This window comes from Erinaceus europaeus, chromosome 9, assembly GCF_950295315.1.
Source record: "Erinaceus europaeus chromosome 9, mEriEur2.1, whole genome shotgun sequence".
In the NCBI taxonomy this organism is placed as follows: Eukaryota; Metazoa; Chordata; class Mammalia; order Eulipotyphla; family Erinaceidae; genus Erinaceus; species Erinaceus europaeus.
In genome coordinates this window covers 67,197,908-67,219,967 of record NC_080170.1, presented here as the reverse complement: position 1 = coordinate 67,219,967, position 22,060 = coordinate 67,197,908, and the positions used below count along the sequence as shown (strand labels likewise).

The window sequence follows — 22,060 nt, the reverse complement described above, 5'->3', positions numbered from 1 at the left end:
CCTATGAATTAAAGCTCCCAGCTCTCTCCTTCTCCAGGGAAGAAAAGTCTGCATGGGACTAGCTCCCTACCCCAGAATCCCCCTCCACCCCCACCCCATCCCCCCAAAAAAGGGCTGAAGGGCTGAATCTCTTAACCTCAGAAAGTGAGGCTCACTCATTCCTAGGAGAGCTTGTGTCACCCTTTGTGTTCCCAGAACAACAGTGTCCCCAGGCCCACCTCCCCTTTCCACCCATGACCGCATGAAGAGACAGTTACGGCTTTCAGTCTTTCATTGCCACTGTTGCTAGGAAACCCCCTTCCAAGGGTCCCCTCCTTTCCTGGTCTCAGCTGCAAATCTCTTGCAGAAGTGGCATCATGGCAGACAGCCCCTGTATATGCTGTATCTGGTGCCAGTAGGCATTGTTGATGCTCCGGAGCTCAGTCAGCAGGCCTAGCAGCTTGGCATACAGGAATCTGGGGCGGGGGGGCGGAGAGGGTTGGCTAGAGACAGTCAGAGGGCAAGGTACAGGTTCCTGAGGCTTCCTCTACCTCTGCATCTCCTGCATTGTCCCCCAGCAAGGACTGAACACTACAGAATATCATGCTGTGTTGTGACTTGTCTGCCCGGGACCCCCAAGGTCCTTGTGGAGCTGGACACTGTCTCACTGTCCCCACTTTACCTTGAGCCACTTGGGAGGAAGAGAGCCCTAGACTGGGGCAGAATTGATACTGTGCAGATTGAGGGTGTGGCCTAGAACAGGTTCTAGAAGGTGCTTCTGCTATGTGAACCTTTCTTCTGGCCAAATTAGCTCCTAGAGAAGGAGTTAGGATAGGAGGGGAGGGCACTCCTGTCATGGTTGAAAGCTCACCACCTGCTGGACCAGGGGCTGCCTTTGACCTTAAAGTTGTGAACAACCCTCAGTTCTAGGGGAATGTGGAATGAAAGAAAGTGGCCCTCTGGCAAAGGGGACCCTGAGGAGCTGGTTTGGCAGATGCCCATGGCCTTAGGGCCCAGGGCTCCAGGAACGCCTTCTTTCATACAGAGCCTGTGAGCCACCATTTGCATCTCTACTCAATAAAAAACAAATCTGGAGACCTTGAGCTGAAGAAGCCACAGAACAGCTTGGGTACTGAAAGGAGTTAACATGGGAGGGAGGCAAAGGGAGGGCCAGGCCTAGGAGACCTTGCAGAAGGGCAGCTAGAGGCATCAGTGCTGGACCTGGGCTTTCTGGGGTTCCTCCCTGATCACTGCTCCCACATACCTGCTCCGGGACCTGAGCTGCTGGCCTCGAATGTAGCTCTGAAGGGTCAGTGCCATCTCCTCTTGCAGCTGGTCTATTTCCTGTCTACAAGTCACCCCTGGCCTGTCTATAAAAGAAAAAATGGGAACCTCAGAGCGGGTTGACAGCCTGGAAGGTCAGAAGGCTGGAATGAGAAGGATTCCCAGGGCCAGGAGTCTGGGTTGTGGTGGGAGCCAAGCCCAGCTTCTTGGGGTGCTCACCAGGAGAGAAGAGGGCCATGGCAGCCAGGAGCACATACTCAGCCTCCTGCAGCTGCAGCCTCCTCAGTGTCTTGTGGAAGCGGATGAGGAGCTCCAAAAACTCTTCCTGGAACCCCGCTGTGGAAGAGGCCAAATTCAGGCACTCTCTGGGTCACCTCAGCAGCCACTGTCCTACCTTTGGGGGCCGGCAAAACCCTGCTCACCATGTGTCCCATGTTCAACAGTATAGCGGAGAGGTCCACATAGGAAGTTTTGTGTTTGGAGACAGAAGGTGGTGTTGAGTGCGATCTGGCAGATTTCCACAGCTGCTCCCTTGAGGAGGGAGATCTGGTCTTCCATGGGCAGAGACCTGGGGTGGAGAGGACGTGGGAGGCAGGAAAGGTGCTTTAGACTCCTGGCTAGACTTGAACTTGACAGGAAAGAAAGATCTTGATTGAGACGTGTGAAAGCAAAGCTGGAAAATGGATTTTCATTTTCTGCTCTTTTTTTTTTTGAATTTTTAAAAACAAAATGTTCAAGTTTATTATCTTATTTTAGGACTGAGGAGACAGCATAATGATTATGTAAATAACCTCCAAGACTGAGGCTCTGAGCTCCCAGGTTCTATCCCCAGCACCACTATAAACTGAGCAGTGCTCTGGTAAAAAATAATAAGTAAATAGAGTGGGGGTAGATAGCAGAATGGTTATGCAAAGAGACTGTCATGCCAGTTGCTCTAAAGCCCCAGGTTCAGTCTTGTACTACCGTATGCCAGAGCTGATCTGTGCTCTGGTAAAAAAAAAAAAAAAAATTTAAATAAATTTAAAATGTAAATAAATAGTGGTTCAGGAGGTGGCACAGTGGCTAAGGTGATACACTCTCAAGCATGAGGTCCTGAGTTCAGTTTTCGGCAGCACATATACCAGAGTGATGTCTGGTTCTTTCTCTCTCCTATCTTTCTCATTAATAAATAAAATCTTTAATAAGTAAATAAGGCTAGGGTTGGTAGCATAATGGCTATACAAAAAGACTCACACCTGAGGCTCCAAAGTCCCAGTTCAATCTCCTGCACCACCGTAAACCAGAGCTGAGCAGTGCTCTGGTATAAAAGGAAAAAAAAAAGTAGATAAAATTTAAATTTTAATTAAGACGCAGACAGAAATAGGAGGAGAGGGGGTCAGGTGGTAGCATAGCGGGTTAAGCGCACATGGCACAAAGCACAAGGACTAACATAAGGACCCTGGTTCAAGCCCCCGACTCCCCACCTGCAGGGGAGTTGCTTCACAGGTGGTGAAGCAGGTCTGCAGGTGTCTTTCTCTCCCCTTTCCTGTCTTCCCCTCCTCTCTCCATTTCTTTCTGTCCTATCCAACAACAATGATAGCAATAACAACAATAATAACCACAACAACGATTAAAAATAACAAGAACAACAAAAGGGAAAATAAATATTAAAAAAATGAAATAAGAGGAGAGAGAAAGCCTGCTCCACCACTCATGAAGCTTCACCATGCCTGGAACTGGGGTTCCTTTACATGATAACTTGTATAAACAAGTTGTGCCATCGCCTAGCCTGATATATATGTATGTATGTATTTTTTTTTCTTCAGGGTTATTGCTGGGGCTTGATGCTTGTATTACAAATCTACTGCTCCTGGCTGCCACCTTTTTCCATTTTTGTTGTTATTGTTGGATAGAACAGAGAGAAATTTGGAGAGGAGGGGGAGACAGAGAAAGATGGACACCTGCAGACCTGCTTGCGAAGCAACCCCTCTGTAGGTGGGGAGCTAGGGGCTTGAACCAAGATCTTTGCTTAAGTCCTTGAGCTTTGAACTATGTGTGTGCTTAACCCCATGTGCTACTTCCTACACCCTGTTTTTTTTTTTTTTAAATATATATTTAATATATTCATTTACTTATTGGATAGAGACAGAACGTGAGAGGGGAGAGAGTCCTGCTTCACCACTTTACCCCCTGCAGGTGGGGACCCGGGGCTTGAACCTGGGTCCTTGTGTACTGTAGTGAGTGCGTTTAACCAGTTGCACCACTGCCCCTCTCTCTCTCTCCATATATATATATATATATATATATATATATATATATATATATATTGTTTTTTTGTTTGGCTCTAGGGTTATTGCTGGGGCTCGGTGCCTGCACCACAAATCCACTGCTCCTGGAGGCTATTTTTTTTCCTTTTTTTTTTTTTCTTTTTTTCCCTTTTGTTGCCCTTGTTTTTTTTTTGTTTGTTTGTTTTTGTTTTTGCCTCCAGGGTTATTGCTGGAGCTTGGTGCCTGCACTACGAATCCACTGCTCCTGGAGGCCATTTTTTTCCCTTTTGTTGCCCTTGTTTATCGGTGTTGTTACTATTATTGTTGTCGTCGTTGGATAGACAGAAATCGAGAGAGAGGAGGGGGAGAGAAAGATAGACACCTGCAGACCTGTTTCACCGCCTGTGAAGCGACTCCCCTACAGGTGGGGAGCTGGGGGCTCGAACGAGGATCCTTCCACCGGTCCTTGTGCTTTGTGCCGCGTGTGCTTAACCCTTTGCACTACCGCCTGGCCCCGCCCTTTTTTTTTTTTAATCGTTGTTGTGGTTATCGTTATTGTAATGTCACTGTTGTTGGATAGGACAAAGAGAAATGGAGAGAGGTGAGGTAGACAGAGAGGGGGAGAGAAAGACAGAAACCTACAGACCTGCTTCACCACCTGTGAAGCGACCCCCTCTGCAGATGGGTAACTGGAGGCCTGAATCAGGATCCTTATTCCAGCTATTGTGCTTTGTGCCATGTGTGTTAACCCACTGTGCTACTGCCCGACCCATCATATACATATACATATACATATACATATACATATACATATACATATACATATACATATACATATACATATACATATACATATATATTTTTTTAATGAGAGAGACACCAGAATACTTCTCAGATTTGGCTTCTGGTAGTTGAACCCAAGATCTCAGAGCCTCAGGCATATGAACTTAAACACACTGAGGTATTTTCCCAGGCCCTGGAAATGTGTTTAAAGATATATATATATATATATATATATAAAGATTTTTATTTATTTATTAATGAGAAAGATAGGTGGAGAGGGAGATAAAGGATCAGATATCACTCTGGTACATGTGCTGCCAGGGACTGAACTCAGGATCTCATGCTTAAGAGTTCAATGTCTTATCCACTGCACCATCTCCTGGACCAGTAAAGATATATTTCTGGGGGCACAAGGCACACTGGTATAGCTCAAACCTTACCGAGCAGGAGCACCTGGTTCTGAGCCTTGAGACCACATGGGAGCATTTTGAATGGTACCAAGGGCACTCACTTGATGGACAGTGGAGCGGTAGCTCTGTCTTCCCTCACACATGGTGCCAAGCACAAGGACCAAAGTAAGGATCCCAGTTTGAGCCCCCGGCTTTCCACCTGCAGGGGGATGGGGGGGTCACTTCACAGGCAGTGAAGCAGGTCTGCAGGTGTCTTTCTCTCCCCCTCTCTGCCATTCCCTCCTCTCTCCATTTTTCTCTGTCCTATCCAACAATGACGACATCAATAACAACAACACCGATAAACAACAAGGACAACAAAAGGGAAAAAAATTTTAAAAAAGAAGAGATAGCACAATGGTGATGCAAAAAAATATATATATATTTTCCTCCTCCAGGGTTATTGCTGGGCTCGGTGCCTGCACCATGAATCCACCGCTCCTGGAGGCCATTTTTTCCCCCCCTTTTGTTGCCCTTGTTGTGGTTATTATTATTATTGCCCTTGTTGACGCAATTCGTTGTTGGATAGGACAGAGAGAAATGGAGAGAGGAGGGGAAGACAGAGAAGGGGAGAGAAAGACAGACACCTGCAGACCTGCTTCACCGCCTGTGAAGTGACTCCCCTGCAGGTGGGGAGCCGGGGGCTCGAACTGGGATCCTTATGCCGGTCCCTGCGCTTTGCGCCACATGCGCTTAACCCACTGCGCCACCGCCCGACCCCCACAAAAATATTTTCTTGCCTGAGGTTCCCAGGTTCTGTCCTCAGCACTACCAGAAGCCAGAGTTAAGTAATTGTATCTCTGGTTAAAAAAGAAAGAAAGAAAAAAAGAAAAAGGAAAAGTTGGTCAGAGGAGACTACTCAGCAGTGGTGTCAGTTATGCACAAGGCTCTTCTTTCATCCCCCAGTACATGGCTCTAATGATCATGAAGATTCCCTTTTTTTTTTTTTTATCTTTATTTATTTATTGGATAGAGACAGCCAGAAATTGAGAGGGAAGGGGGAAATAGTGAGGGGGAGTGACAGAGACACTTGCAGCCCTGCTTCACCACTTGCAAAGCTTTCCCCCTGCAGGTGGGAAGCGGGGGCTTGAACCTGGGTCCTTGTGCACTGTAACTTGTGCACTCAACCAGGTGCACCACCACCTGGCCCCGAAGATTCCCTTTTTCTTGGCATTCCTGTGTGGTGGTAGGTTGGGGCTCAAACCCAGATACTCAAACATGGTGAAGTGTGTGCTCTGCCAGATGAGCTGTCTCCTAGCCCCAAGATTTGTTTATTTATTAATATTTAATTTTTTATATTTATTTTCCCTTTTGTTGTCCTTGTTTTTTATTGTTGTTGTAGTTATTATTGATGTCATTGTTAGATAGGACAGAGAGAAATGAAGAGAGGCGGGGAAGACGGGGGGAGAGAAAGATAGATACCTGCAGATCTGCTTCACCACCTGTGAAGTGACTCCCCTGAACGTAGGGAGCCGGGGGCTTGAACCGGGGATCCTTATGCTGGCCCTTGCCCTTCACACCACATGCACTTAACCCGCTACGCTACTGCCCCACTCCCTTATTTATTTATTTTGCCTCCAAGCTTATCGCTGTGGCTTGGTGCCTGCACTATGAATCCACTGCTCTGGATGCCATCTTTTTTCCATTCTTGTTGCTATTGTTGCTGGATAGAACAGAGAGAAATTGAGAGAGGAGGGGAAGACAGAGAGGGAGAGAGAAAGACACTTGCAGACCTGCTTCATCACCTGTGAAGTGACCCCATGTAGGTAGGAAGCCAGGGGTTGGAACCAGAATCCTTGCATCTGTCATTGTGCTTCGCACTGTGTGCACTTAACCCAGTGCTCCACTGCCCAGCCCCTTCTCCTCTTCCTCCTTTTTCTTCTTCTTCTTCTTCTTTTTTTTTTTTGAGGGAGCCCAGAGCACTGCTCAGTGCTAAGGATCAGACCCAAGTTCTCATGCACTCAAGTCCTGTGCTGTCATCCACTGAGCTGTCTCCAGGAGCTGATAACTGAGCATATCTTAGGTGTATACATAGTTCATTACCTAGACCCACCCCCCATCAGGAGCAGGTTAGCCACCACTCACCGGAAGAGGGGCAAGTCTTTGGTGAACTTGATGACCTGCTCCACCATGAAAGTGTTGATATCAGCAAAGTGAGCCAGCAGGGGCAGGGGCGGCCCCATGGTGGCCAGGGGCTGGCAGCAGGCAAACAGGTGTGCTGGGGGCTGCAAGAGCAGATCCTGAGCCAGAGATCGGCAGGTATGGGGGTAGGTGGAACCCTGCCCCACAGATACTATTTTGGTGGGTCCTGGGCTGGGCTGGGGTCTGGTGGTACCTAGCCCATCACCCAGACCAGCCTCTGTGTGTGTGTGGTGGGGGGTGGGGGTGGGGCTCACCTTGAACTGAACAAATTGGTCAAACATGGTGCCCACGTGGCGGGTGTGAGCCCCAACCAGGGTCTGCACCAGCTCCTCCTGCTCCTTGCTCAGCTGCCCTGGAACCTGCTGAGCCCGCCTCTGGGCCTGCCTGGCTCGCCGCAGGGCCAGGGCTTCTGCCGACAAGATCACTGCAGTCAGAGGAGACATGACAGAATTAGGTTCCTGGCAGGGCAGGTTCCAGGCCAACCCAGGCTGGGGGCCTGCAGACATGCTGCAAGAGTGAGGGCTGGGATGAGGGCTTGAGGCCTCCCTGGCACAGGGATGGAGAGGAAGGGTATCAGGGTCTGTGGGCAGAGGAATGAAGAGGAGGGGTACCAGGTCTTGGGCACAGTAATGGAGAAAGAGCATGGTGATCAGGAGAAAACAAAAAGGTTATGAATTGCAAGGAGTCCTGTGATGACATGCTGATCTGAGGGGTGGGGGATTGAGTGGTCTATGAGGACATGGGACACATGCCCTCAGGCTCACATCTGTCCACAGAGTACTGGAATTACTAAGGTTCTGGGGTTCCAGGGAAAAGACCCCACTGGGTTGATCCCCATTTTCCAGATACATATGAAGAAGCTAAGTTTCAAGAGATTGAGGGTCAGAGAATAGCACAGCCAGGGGAGACTAAATTACAGCCAAGAGGTCAGGTCTCAGTCAAGTTTCCATGAGGAGACAAGTGATGTCATGGAAAAAGTGGGAGGCTGGAAGGCGGATAGCCCAGTCTGGAGACTGACCATGGCTTTCCGGCTGAGTGAAGTGGCTGGCTGACTGCCAGGAGAGAAGCCAGTCACCCAGTCCTGGGGTGATGATTGGTGGTGGAGAGTCAGCTCAGTGCCAGGGACTGTGAAAGAACAGGGTCAGGGAGGGGGGAGGTCTGGAATGAATGTCCTATAGGAGAGACTTGAAATAAGGGCGGCCTGGGGCAGTGAGGCTGCAAGGGACTGAACAAAGGCCACAGGGTGGGACGTGAAGTCTCAGGGTATTGGTGGTCCTGATAGAATGCACACATTACCATGCTTAAGGACTTGGGTTCAAACCCCTGGTCCCCACTGGCGGGGGCGGGAGGGGGTTTCATGAGTAGTAAAGTAGGGCTGCAGCTATTTCTCTTTTTCAATGTCTCTTTCCCTCTCTATCTCTCTCTTTCTCACCCTCTGTCAAAAGAGAAAAAAGTCACCAGATGGAGTTGAATAAGGCACTGAGCCCTGGCAACAACTCTAGTGACAAAAAATAAAATGAAATTGGCAGGCTAGAGAGATAGTATATTGGTTCTACAATAGACTTTCATGCCTGAGGCTCTGAGGTTACAGGTTCAGTCCTCAGTACCACCATAAGTCAGAGCTAAGCAGTGCTCTAGGGTTTTAATGTCTGTCTGTCCCTGCTTCCCTTCCTGTTCCCCCTTCTCTCTATATATATGGCCTGGGGGGTGACAAAATGGGTAAAGCTTTGGACCCTCAAGCATGAAGTCCTGAGTTTGGTGCCCTGAATCACATGTGCCAGAGTAAATCTCTGGTTTTCTTTTTGAGATATAAATAAATTAATGATATAATTGTGGTATAGTGCACACATTACTATGTGCAAGGACCAGGGTTCAAGTCCCCAGTTCCCACCTGTAGGGAGGAAACTTCAGGAGTGGTGAAACAGTGCTACAGGTATCTCTCTTTCTCCCTCCCTACCTCCTCCTCCCCTTCTCAATTTTTCTTTTTTTATATATATATTTATTTATTTTCCCTTTTGTTGCCCTTGTTTTTTTATTGTTGTTGTAGTTATTATTATTATTGTTATTGATATCATTGTTGTTGGCTAGGACAGAGAGAAATGGAGAGGGGAAGGGAAGACAGAGAGGGGAAGAGAAAGATAGACACCTGCAGACGTGCTTCCCCACTTGTGAAGTGACTCCCCCTTCAGGTGGGGAGCCAGAGGCTCGAACCAGGATTCTTAAGCTGGTCCTTGTGCTTTGCACTATGTGCGCTTAACCCACTGCGCTATCGCTCAAGTCCCTCTTATATATTTTTTTTATTTATTTTCTCTTTTGTTGCCTTTGTTGTCTTTTGATTGTTGTTGTAGTTATTATTGTTGTTATTATTGATGTTGTCATTGTTAGGATGGAGAGAAATGGAGAGAGGAGGGGAAGACCGAGAGGGGGAGAGAAAGACACCTGCAGACCTGCTTCATCACCTGTGAAGCCACTCCCCTGCAGGTGGGGAACCGGGGGCTCGAACCGGGATCCTTATTCTGGTCCTTGCGCTTTGTGCCATGTGCGCTTAGCCCGCTGCGCTACCGCCCAACTCGCTATTTGTTTTTTTTAAAGATTTTATTTATGTATTAATGAGAAAGATAGAAAGAGAGAGAGAACCAGACATCACTCTGGTACATTTGCTGCTAGAGACTGAACTCAGGACCTCATGCTTGAGAGTCCAATGCTTTATCCACTGCACCACATCAATTTTTCTGTCTCTGTCAAAAAATAAAAAAAATAAGTGTTCCGGGAGGTGGCACAGTAGTTAAAGCATTGGACTCTTGAGCATGAGGTCCTGAGTTCAATCTCCAGCAGCACATAGACCAGAGAGATGTCTGGTTCTTTTTCTCTCTTTCCTTCTATCCCTCTCATTAATGAATAAATACAATATTTTAAAAAAGAAAAGAATAAAAAGTAAATTTAAAAAATAGCTGAGGGTTTGTCAGGAAGCTAGATTGTGTATATCTATGAGAGAAAGAGATAGAGAGAGACATACAGAGAGAGAAAGGCACAGAAAGAGCTCTGCCTGCCAAGTAACAAGTTTTGGGGACTGCAGGGACCAACTCACTATCCTTCTTCATTCCTGAGTTCAGACATTTCTGTAGCCGGCAGGCTGGGCAGTGGCGCCTCTGAAACTTGTTGACCTCGCAGCTCCCAGCAAAGGGGCAGAAGAGAGCCACGCTCTTGGTGACAGTCCGCCTGTGAGAGACAGAGGCAGGCATAGATAACAAGGGATCCCTGGGAAAAGCCTCATTAACACAGCCTGGGCTGGTTGCAAAGAATAATTAACAGTCTGATTGATTCACATCTTTGTATTTGGTGTCAGGAAATGGACTCAGAGCCTAGTGTGTGGGCTCAATTTCTTTCTTTCTTTCTTTCTTTCTTTTTTCTCCTCTTTTTGTTTTGTCACCATGGTTGTTACTGGGGTTTCACTGCTGCATGATTTCATCACTCCAAGTGGAATTCCTTTTTTTTTAAAATAATTTTTTAATATTTATTTATTTATTTCCCCCTTTTTGCCCTTGTTTTTTAATTGTTGTTGTAGTTATTACTGTTGTTGTTGATGATGTTGTCATTGTTAGAACAGAGAGAAATGGAGAGAGGAGGGGAAGACAGAGAGGGTGAGAGAAAGATAGATACCTGCAGACCTACTTCACCACCTGTGAAGCGACTCCCCTGCAGGTGGGGGGAATTCTTTTTTTTTTTTTAATTTAATTTATTTATTTTCCCTTTTGTTGCCCTTGTTGTCTTTTTATTGTTGCTGTAGTTGCTGTTGTTGTTATTGATGTCGTTGTTGTTGGACAGAGAGAAATGGAGAGAGGAGGGGAAGACAGAGAGGAGGAGAGAAAGACAGACACCTACAGACCTGCTTCACCACCTATGAAGTGACTTCCCTGCAGGTGGGGAGCCAGGGCCTTGAACCGGGATCCTTACGCGGGTCCTTGTGCTTGGTGCCACATGCGCTTAACCCTCTGAACTACCACCCGACTCCCGGAATTCCTTTTTTTAAAGATAAAACATGGGGTGGAGGAGAAGAGAGATACCACAGCACTGCTCCACAACTTGTGAAGTTCACCCTTGTGCAGGTGCTCCCATGAAGTGACTGGACACTCAAACCCAGTTCTTCATGCACGGTAAAGTGTATGCTGTACTAGGCAAACCATCTTCCAGCTTTCATTCTTTCTTATTTAATCATAACTAGTTTGATTTAATTTTAATTAAGTTAATGGATTTTATTATTTATTGCCAACAAAGTTATCTCTGGGGTCCCTGTGACCATTTTCCCTCTTTTCTGTTTGATTTGATAGGACAGAGAGGAAATGAGGGTAGAGGGAGACAAAGAGGAAAGACTACTCCACCAATACAGAAGCTTTCCCCCTGCAGGTGGTGGCCAGGGGCTTGAACCGTACACATTGCTCATGGCAACGTGTGCACTCAACTGAGTGTACCAACACTCAGCCTTTTTTTTACCAGAGCACTGCTTAGAGAGTCTTTTTGCATAACCATTATGCTATCTACCCCCTGCCCCCAGCCTTTATTTATTTATTTATGAGAGAACCATCACTATAAGAAGCATCACTATTCAGTGCCAGGACAGAAATAAGGAACTCATGATTACCAGCCCTGTGCTTTATCACTATACCATTTCCTAGACCACTTCATTCATTTTATCTAGAGAATGGGGGGAAGTAGAGACACCAATAGCATTACTTCACCATCCATGGAGCTCCCCTGAAGTCCTTATAATGTTCCCATGAAGTGTCACAGTTCAGACACATAAAAAGGCATGTATACTATTGGATGAGCTGTCTCTTAGTCCCAATAAATGGTCTTTTTTGTTTCTTTTTATACTACTGGGATTTTTTTTTTCTCCAGGGTTATTGCTGGGGCTCAGTGCCTGTACTATGAATCTACTGCTCCTGGTGGCCCTTTTTTTTTTTTAATTGTTGTAGTTATTATTGTTGTTGTTACTGATGTTGTAATTGTTAGATAGGATAGAAATGGAGAAAGGAGGGGAAGACAGAGAGGGGGAAAGAAAGATAGACACTTGCAGACCTACTTCACCACCTGTGAAGCAATTCCTCTGCAGGTGGGGAGCTGGGGGTTCGAACCGGGATCCTTGAGCCGGTCCTTGTGCTTTGCGACACATGCACTTAACCTGCTGTGCTGCCACCTGACTCCCGGCCATTTTCTTTTAAAAAATATTTTGATTTATTTATTACTGGATAGAGACAGAGGAATTGAGGAGGAGGAGAAAGAGACAGACACTTGCAGCCCTGCTTCACCACTCGTGAAGCTTTCCCCCTGCAGGTGAGAACGAGGGGCTTGAACCCAGGTCCTTGCACATTGTAACATGTGCGCTCAGCCAGGTGCCCCACCACCTGGCCCCCATGGCAATTTTTTTTTAATTGGATAGGATAGAGAGAAATTGAGAGGGGAGAGGGAGATAGAGAGGGAGACAGAGAGATACCTGCTGAACAGCTTTTCCACTGTGAATTGACCCTTACCCTTGCAGGTGGGGAACTGGGGGCTCAAATCTGGATCCTTACATGGGTCCTTGTACTCTGTATTACATGCACTTAATCCAGTGTGCCACCGCTTGGCCCCTGCATTGGGATCTTTTGCATTTTATATTTATCTGCTCTTGAGCAAACTTTTTCTATCTTTTTTATTATTGTTATTTTAAATTTTATTTATTTATTCGATAGTTACAGAAAGAAATCAGGGGATGGGTGGTGGTGCACCTGGATGAGTGCACATGTTACAATGTACAAGGACCCAGGTTTGAGTCCCCGGTCCCCACCTACAGGGGGAAAACTTTACAAGTGGTGGAGCAGGGCTGCAGGTATCTCTCTCTCTCCCCCCTCTTTTTAAAAAATATTTTATTTATTTATTTATTTTCCTTTTTTGTTGCTCATGTTTTTTTTTATCATTGTTGTGGTTATTAGTATTGTTATTGATGTTGTTGTTGCCAGATAGCACAGAAAGAAATGGAGAAAGAAGGGGAAGACAGAGATGGGGAGAGAAAGATAGACACCTGTAGACCTGCTTCACCGCTTGTGAAGTGACTCCTCTGAAGGTAGGGAGCCAAGGCCCTGAATTGGGATCTTTACGCCGGTCCTTGTGCTTTGTGCTACATGCACTTAACCCACTGTGCTACTGCCTGACCCCCGCATTAAAAAAAAAAATTATTTATTCCCTTTTGTTGCCCTTGTTGTTTTATTGTAGTTATTATTGTTGTTGATGTCGTCGTCGGATAGGATAGATAGAAATGGAGAGAGGAGGGGAGACAGAGAGGGTGAGAGAAAGATAGACACCTGCAGACCTGCTTCACCACCTGTGAAGAGACTCCCCTGCAGGTGGGGAGCCGGGGGCATGAACCAGGATCCTTAGTCCGGTCCTTGCGCTTTGTGCCAACCCGCTGCACTACCACCAGACTCCTCATATATTTTTTTAACCAGGGACTGCTCAGCTCTGATTTATGGTGGTGCGGGGAATTGAACCTGAGACTTTAGAGCCTCAAGCATGAGAGTCTCTTTGCATAACAATTATGCTATCTACTACCTCCCCCCCCCCCATCCTTCCTTCCCTCTCGATTTCTGGCTGTTGCTATTCAATAAAAATAATACCAAAAAATAAATAAATAATAGAAATCAATAGAGGACAAGACAGAAAGAGAGACACCTACAGCACTACTTTATCACTCCTGAAACTTTCCTCCTGCAGGTGGGGACAGGGAGCTTGAACCCTGCTCTGGGCACCTTATGGCATATGTGCTCTACCAGATGCACCACCACTCAGCCCCCCTTATTTTATATTTATTTATTACTTCATTAAAGAGAGAACCAGAGCATCACTCTGGCATATGCAATGCCAGGAACTGAACTCAGGACATTATGCTTGAGAGTCCAATGGTCTAGCCACTTTGTCATCAACTGACCCCCTTTTCAGTCTTTTTATTTCAGAGAGAGGAAGAGACTGTAACAATGAAGTTTCCTGAAGTGCTGTGACACTCCCGTGTAGTCCTGGAACTCAAACCCAGGCTGGGTACCTGGCAAAGCATGTAGTCTGCTGGGTACAGTATCTTCCAGCCTGAGATAAATAGTCTGGCATTAGGCTGTGTCCCCGAGCCATGCGTCTGTCCGTCCCTCTGCTATTATGCCACCTGTTTATATAGTGCAAAGCTTGGCAAAATGTGTTGGGTCAGCCACCAGGAAGTGGGGCTGTGGGTGCAGGGGTCATGTGGCTGGACAAGCTCAGACATGTGCAAGGGACAGGGTGATGGCCTGATAGGCTTTGGGAGGTGGGGTAGGGGAGGGGACATTTGTTCTTAGGATAGCCCACATTCTCACCTGAAAAAGCCCTTGCAGCCCTCACAAGTCAGGGCATGGAAATGGTAGCCGGTGGCTCGGTCCCCACACACCACACAGTTCCTGGGCTCCTCTTCTTCACCATCAGCCATGGTTTCAGGTCCTGGGGTGACTGTCATGGACACCAAGGTAGAGGGCAGGGGTAAGCTCAGACCAAACTTGACTCTCCACTCTATTCCCCTGTTGCCCAACCTCTGCACCAATCTGCCTGGGCCTGACCTCCTGTATGTGAACTTGATTGCTGTTAGATTCTGAACCCCAAAATTAACTCTGCCAGTCCCCCTTCTCCAGAAGCATATGTACCTGCAGACTTGGGGCTGGAGGCCTGGCTCCATGCCCCTGCTGTCCTGCTGTCCACTGTGTCTCCAGGGCAGCCGGGGCCAGGGTGTCAGGAACACGGTCTACAGAGGAAGTTGAAAGCACAGATTCTTGCTGTGTGTAGCTTTTGGTGACATCCAGAGAGTCCCCATATCAGGCATAGACTCTGAACCCAGGGCAAAGGCCTAGATGGGAGGTTTTACCAGCATGCCCATGGGGCTGGTGGCTGGCATGAGGGGAGGGACCTTGCTGGGTGGAGAAATTGTGACTCACTTGGAGTGGCTCCTTATCAAACTCACTGGTTGCCTTGCTGCTTTTCTCATCCCAGGGATACCCGGACAGGCTAGGATGACAGAAGATAGTAGGCAGGACAGTTGCAGGTCTGAAGGTCCAGGGGCTTCAGGGGCCCCAGCTTCTGTTACAGAGTGCTTGGGTCATGGAGGAAAATCCAAAGATATCTGTTTTCTCACACTTTATTTTATTATTTATTTATTTATTTTAAAAATATTATTTATTTATTTATTCCCTTTTGTTGCCCTTGTTGCTTTATTGTTGTTGTTACTGTTGTCATCATTGTTGGATAGGACAGAGAGAAATGGAGAGAGGAGGGAAGACAGAGGGGAAGAGAAAGACAGACACCTGCAGACCTGCTTCACCGCCTGTGAAATGACTCCCTGCAGGTTGGGAGCCAGGGGATCAAACCAGTGATTTGCACCACCTGCGCTTAACCTGCTACGCTACCGCCCGACTCCCTATTTTATTTTATTTTATTTTATTTTATTTTATTTTATTTTTTACCAGAGCATTGCTTAGCTCTGGCTTATGGTGGTGTGGGAGATTGAATTTGGGACTTTGGAGCCTCAGGAATGATATATATATATATTACAGAATTACATGTTAACAGGGGTTTGAATCCACACCAGAGCTCTGAATCTTCACTCTCCCCACTGCAATCCACCACAGTTCCCCTAAGGTTATAGACATCATCTTTACAACTATCTGTCCACATTTATACATAGTTGCCACCCACTTATTATTATTATTTTTCCTGATTCAATCTTCTCTTCCTCTCCAAGCCACTCATGACATCATAACTACCTCCATATGTCCCTCTCTTTTTTCCTTCTGAGAGTCTCTTTGCATAACCATTATGTTATCTGTCCCTACTCTCTCACCCTCTATGTCTTCTTTCCCTCTTCTTCCAATCAAAGCTTGGGCGTCAGCAAACCTCTCTACCTCACTCATCCAGAATGATAAGATGCTTGGTCCTGTTAATAGAAACAGGAGACAGAGAAGGAGAGAGAGAGAGAGAGAGAGAGAGAGAGAGAGAGAGAGAGAGAGAGAGAGAAAAACAGAGAGCTCCCTTTAATGTGGTGGGGGTTGGGCTCAAACCTGAGTTGCACATATGGCAAAGCAACACACTAGCCAGGTGAGCTATTTCAGCAGCTCCAATTTTCCATTCATAACCAACAGTTCCACTGATCTCCCAGACCCACCCGCCTTCCAGTCCATCTTCCATGTACGACTACTGCTAAAAATGCCAATTTGCTCCTCTCTCTCTCTCCTGCTTAAAATTCCTCATTTCCTTAGATTGAATCACCTTCAGGATCCATTGTGATCTCTTTGGCTTGTCACACACAGTTCTTGGTGGCCTGGCAGCTGTTTGTGTCTCTGACCTCCTCTGTCCTAAGCTCATGCCCTCCTCTGACCCAGCACTACCCGATTTGGCTCCCAAGTGTTAAAGCACTGAGCACTGTCTGGACAAGCTGTTCTCACTCACCTTTGAACATCCACCTTTGTTGTTCTGGTTGGCTGGGGTTCCCCGCATACACCCCACCTCCTCTACTCTTCTCCCCTGATTTTTCCAGAAAGTCTTTTTTTTTTTATTTTAATTTTAATTTTTATTTTTTAGGTTTTATTTACTTATTCATGAGAAAGATAGGAGGATAGAGAGAAAGAACCAGAAATCACTCTGGTACACGTGCTGTGGGAGTTGAACTCAGGACCTCATACTTGAGAGTCCAGTGCTTTATCCACTGTGCCACTTCCCGGACCACTTCCGGGAACTCTTGTCCCTTCCATCCTGGGTTCTGGGGACATCTGGGAGTCATGGCACCTCTTACCTGGCAGAGTGACTATGCTTTTATTTTATTTTATTTATTTTTATTTATTTATTTATTCCCTTTTGTTGCCCTTGTTTTATTGTTGCAGTTATAGCTGTTGTTGTTGTTGTATAGGACCGACAGAAATGGAGAGAGAAGGGGGAAGACAGAGAGGGGGGAGAGAAAGATAGACACCTGCAGACCTGCTTCACCTCCTGTGAAGGGACTCCCTTGCAGGTGGGGAGCTGGGAGCTCAAACCAGGAACCTTATGCTAGTCCTTGTGCTTTGCACCACCTGCGCTTAACTCGCTGTGCTACCGCATGACTCCCTATTTTATTCATTAATTTATTTCTTGGATAGAGACAGAGAAATGGAGAGGGAAGGGGGAGAAAGAGAAGGGAGAAAAAGAGACATCTGCAGCACTGCTTCACTGCTTGTGAAGCTTCCCCGCTGCAGGTAGGAAAGAACCAGGTGCTTGAACCTGGGTTCTCATGCATGGTAACCTGTGCATTCAGTTGGGTGCACCACCATCTGGCCGCATCTGTTCTGATCATGTCTCTTTCTGCCTTTATCCATCAACCATGTGATGCTGCAGTCCAGAGCTCCATTTTTTCCCTGAGTCCTAGTATCTCTCTTGGTTACCCCAGGCATATATGAATGAAGAAATGAGCTAGGAGATGACTTATCTTATGCAGTTTGTTTGTTTGTTTTGTTTTTAGATAGATAGACAGACAAAAAGACCATAACACCGAGGCTTCCTTCAGTGTAGTGGCAACTGGGCTAGAATCTGGTCTGTGCATCATACTTGACTTAGCTTCTAATTTCAAACTACTGCGGCCTCCTGAGCCCTTGCCACCTGGCTTGTTGGCATTTGACATATGACCAGCTCTACTCAAGAGTTGTTTGAGCCACATTTCCAGTCTGGACCTGTCCCTGCATTCTGGCACAATTTCTCTTTTGAAGAGTAAAGGTTCTGGTTGCCTCCTATCCTTTGCATCAGAGCATCACATTGGCACATTCAATGCCAGGGACCAAACTTGTGACTTTATGCTTGAAAGTCCACAGTTCTACTCTTTGTACCATCTCCTAGGCTGCTCATATGAGTCCTTTTATCTGACTGCCTAGTACAGGCCCTGAAAGAAATATGTACTTAATGGTCAGTGACAAGTAGAATAACTGGCCTGGGAGGTGGTGCAGTAATTAGAGCATGAGGTCCTGAGATCTAGTTCTGGAATCACATATGCCAGAGTGATGCTCTAGTTCTCTCTCCTCTTATCTCATTAGTAAATAAATAAAATGTTAATTAAATTAAATTAATTAATTTTGGTAGGGTCAGCAAAAACTTGAAAGGGAAGGATAAGATAGAAAGGGAGAGGTGCCTGCAGCGATGAAGCTTATTTTTCCAAGTAGGGACCAGAGGCTTGAACCCAGGTTCTTCTTTTTTTAAAAATTTTTAAAAAAATATTTATTTAATTTATTTATTCCCTTTTGTTGCCCTTGTTGTTTTATTGTTGTAGTTATTATTGTTGTTGTCATTGTTGGATAGGACAGAGAGAAATGGAGAGAGGAGGGGAAGACAGAGAGGAGGAGAGAAAGATAGACACCTGCAGACCTGCTTCACCGCCTGTGAAGCAACGCCCCTGCAGGTGGGGAGCCGGGGTTCGAACCGGGATCCTTATGCTGATCCTTGTGCTTTGCGCCACCTGCGCTTAACCCACTGCGCTACAGCCCGACTCCCTGAACCCAGGTTCTTGCACTCTTTAATATGTGTGCTCAACCAAGTGTGCTACTGTCCAGCCTCAATAAATAATTTTTTTTTTTTGCCTCCAGGGTTATTGCTGGGTGCCTGCACTATGAATCTACTGCTCCTGGCAGCCATTTTTTTCCACTTATTTTTTATTTTATTTTATTTTTTATTGGGTAGGACAGACAGAAATTGAGAGAGGAGGGGGAGATAGAGAGGGAGAGAGAGAGGGCAGGGGTAGATAGCATAATGGTTATGCAAAAAGACTGTCATGCCTGAGGCTCTCCAAAGTTCCAGGTTCAATAATCCCCTGCACCACTATATGCCAGTGCTGAACAGTGCTCTGGTAGAGAGAGAGAGAGAGAGAGAGAGAGAGAGAGAGAGAAAGAGAGAGAGAGAGGAGAAAGACACCTGTAGACCTGCTTCACCGCTTGTGAAGTGCCCACCCCCACAACCCCTTTGCTTGGGTCCTTGCACTTCATACTGTATTTAACCCGGTACACCACCACCCAACCCCTCATTAAATACAGTCTTAAAGAAAAGTACAAAGTGAAACATGGACTGGACATAGTGTATTGCACCAAAGCCAAGGACTCTGGGAAGACAGGGAGAAGGAGGATAGGAAGAAAACTTTGGGAGCCTATTACACAGTGAAATTGTATGCATGTCAATGATTGCACTATAAAGCACTGACCCCTCAATCAATAAAGAAAAGAAAAGAGGAGGAGGCAGTGGCACACTGGGTTAATTGCACATAGTGCTATGCACAAGGACGCAAGTTTGAGCCCCTGTTCCCCAACTGCAGTGGGTAAGCTTCATGAGCAAGCAGTGAAGCAGGTCTGGAGGTGTCTACTTCCCCTTTCCCTCTCAATTTCTCTCAAGTAAAAATAGAAAAAAGAAAAAATGGCCACCTGTAGCAGTGGAGCCCCATTGACAACCCTGGAGGCAAGGAAAAAATAGGCACCCAGTGGTGGCATACCTGGTTGCACATACTACCATGCACAACGACCTGAGTTTGAGTCCCTGCGCCCCACCAGCAGGGGAAATCTTCAGGAGTGGTGAAGCAGGTCTGCAGGTGTCTCTCTTTCTCCCCTTTCCCTCTCAATTTCTCTCTCTCTGTCCTATCAAATAAAATAGGAGGAGGAATGGGGGGGGGGAGGAGAAGAGGAAAGGAAGAAAGAAAAAAGAAAAGAAAAAATTATGTGGTTGCTGGCGCAGCGGGTTAAGCGCAGGTGGCGCAAAATGCAAGGACTGGCGTAAGGATCCTGCTTTGAGCCCCCAGCTCCCCACCTGCAAGGGAGTTGCTTCATATGCAGTGAAGCAGGTCTGCAGGTGTCTATCTTTCTCTCCCCCTCTCTGTCTTCCCCTCCTTTCTCCAATTCTCTCTGTCCTATCCAACAATGACAACATCAGTAGCAACAATAATAACTACAACAATAAAACAACAAAATAAGCAACAAAAGGGAATAAATAAATAAATATTAGGAAAAAAATTAAAAAGTAAGAAAAAGATCTCATGACACATAAGAATTATATGGAATTCACTCACAAATAGTGCCACAAATATGATTTTATTAAAATATAACCAAAGCTCTGTTTAATTTTTTTTTTAATCAAAGCGTTGCTCAGCTCTGGTTGGTGGTGAAGATTAAACCTGGGTAAGCATCTCACACCTGAGAGAATGGCTTACGTCAACAAACCAAGAAGTGACAGGTTTTGGAGAGGTTGTGGAGGAAAGGAAACTTTGCTTCACTGCTGGTGGGAATACCCCTTTGGAAGACTGTATGAAGAGTCCTTAAACAAATAAAAATGGAAGGGCAGGGGAGATAGCGTAATGGTTATGCAAACAGACTCTCATGCCTGAGGCTCCAAAAGTTCCGGGTTCAATCCCCCACACCACCATAAGCCAGAGATGAGCAGTGCTCTGGTGTTTCTCTCTCTCTCTCAAATAAAATATTTTTAAAAAGTACCTTATGATCCAAAACTGCCACTGTTGGGCATTTATCCAGTGGACACTCAAGCATGAATTCACTCAAGCCTCTCTCTTAAGACACTCAAGCCTCGTTCATAGCTGCATTATTCACAATAGTTCAAAGAGTAGAAACATCCTAGATGCCCATCAGCAGATGACTGGCTAAAGAAATTATGAGATATATATTCCATGGACTACTACTCTGCAATGAAAAAAGGTGATATTATGTCCTTTGGAATAAAATGGATGGAACTGGAGCTGATTATGCTTAGTGAAATAAGTAAAGAGGTGAAAGACAACTACCAGATGGTTTCACTCATATGTGGAATCTAGAAACAGGATGTACATGAACTTGCCCCCCACCCCCTACAATCCAAACAAAACAGAAGCTAACAAACTAAGACTTGAGAACTATGGAGGTTATCTCTGGGAGGGTTGGGACACAGAACTTTGGTGGTAGGTGTGATGTGGAACTATACATTATAATCTTACAATCTTGTAACATACTATTAACAATAAATTAAAAAATTAAAAAGCCTGGGTAAGCACACACAGGTTGAAGACCCCGGTCTTCACATGCGGATGTCTCTCTGTCTTTTTCCCCTCTTTCTATTTCTCTCTTTTTTAAAAACTTATTTCCCCCTTTTTTTTAAATTGACCGATTTATTTTATTTTATTATTTATTCCCTTTTGTTGCCCTTGTTTTTTTATTGTTGTAGTTATTATTGACATCATTGTTGTTGGATAGGACAGAAAGAAATGGAGAGAGGAGGGGAAGACAGAGAGGGGGGAGAGAAAGACACCTGCAGACCTGCTTCACCGCCTATGAAGCTACTCCCCTGCAGGTGGGGAGACTATGCCACTTGTGAAGAGACACCCCAGCAGGTGAGGAGCCAGGGCTCGAACCGGGACCCTTAGGCCAGTCGCTTAGCGCCACCTGCACTTAACCCGCTGCGCTACAGCCCGGCTCCCTTTGTTACACTTATTGTTGTTGTTATTAATATCATCGTTGTTAGATAGGCCAGAGAGAAATGGAGAGAGGAGGGGAAGACAGAATGGAGGAGAGAAAGATAGACACCTGCAGACCTGCTTCACTGACTGTGAATTGATTCCCCTGCAGGTGGGGAGCCAGGAGATCGAACTGGGATCCTTATCCCGGTCCTTGCGCTTTGCACCACCTACTCTTAATCCTTTGTGCTACCGCCCGATTCCCTCTCTTATCTCTTTTTTTAAAATATTTATTTATTCATGAAGAAGATAGGCAGAGAGAGAGAAAAAGACTCAGACATCACTCTAGTACATGTGCAGCTAGGGATTGAACTCAGGACCTCATGCTTGAGAGTTTTATGCCTTATCCACTGTGCTACCTCCTGGACCTCAGGCATAAAAGTTTTTTTGTGGGCAGGGGAAGATAGCATAATGATTATGCAAAGAGTCTTTCATACCTGAGGCTCCAAAGTCCCAGGTTCAATCCCCTGCACCACCAAAAGCAAGAGCTGAGCAGTGCTCTGGTAAAATAAATAAATAAATAAATATTTTTAAAATTATTTTAAAATAGTGGGGTCGGGCGGTAGCACAGCAGGTTAAGTGCACATGGTGCAAAGTGCAAGGACCAGCCTATGGATCCTAGTTTGAGCCCCTGGCTCCCC

At 46.1% G+C, this 22,060-nt stretch overlaps 1 protein-coding gene across 3 annotated transcripts; it reads right to left on the bottom strand.

The window, feature by feature from the left end:
- Positions 1-253: 253 nt before the first annotated feature.
- Positions 254-14,773, bottom strand: NR1I3 (nuclear receptor subfamily 1 group I member 3). Of its 3 annotated transcripts, XM_007537423.3 has the most exons (9): positions 14,578-14,773; positions 14,257-14,386; positions 9,972-10,102; positions 7,138-7,307; positions 6,827-6,966; positions 1,686-1,831; positions 1,483-1,599; positions 1,244-1,349; positions 254-455 (listed from the first exon to the last, which is right to left on the bottom strand). In XM_007537423.3, exons 2-9 carry the CDS (start codon positions 14,364-14,366, stop codon positions 326-328), a joined length of 1,050 nt encoding a protein of 349 aa, XP_007537485.1. In that variant the 5' UTR covers positions 14,367-14,386; positions 14,578-14,773; the 3' UTR covers positions 254-325. The 3 variants fall into 3 exon arrangements, with proteins under 3 accessions (XP_007537485.1, XP_060054096.1, XP_060054097.1); XM_060198113.1 differs by lacking the exon at positions 14,578-14,773 and having other exon boundaries at positions 14,257-14,393; XM_060198114.1 differs by lacking the exons at positions 1,244-1,349; positions 14,578-14,773 and having other exon boundaries at positions 14,257-14,393.
- Positions 14,774-22,060: the final 7,287 nt, after the last annotated feature.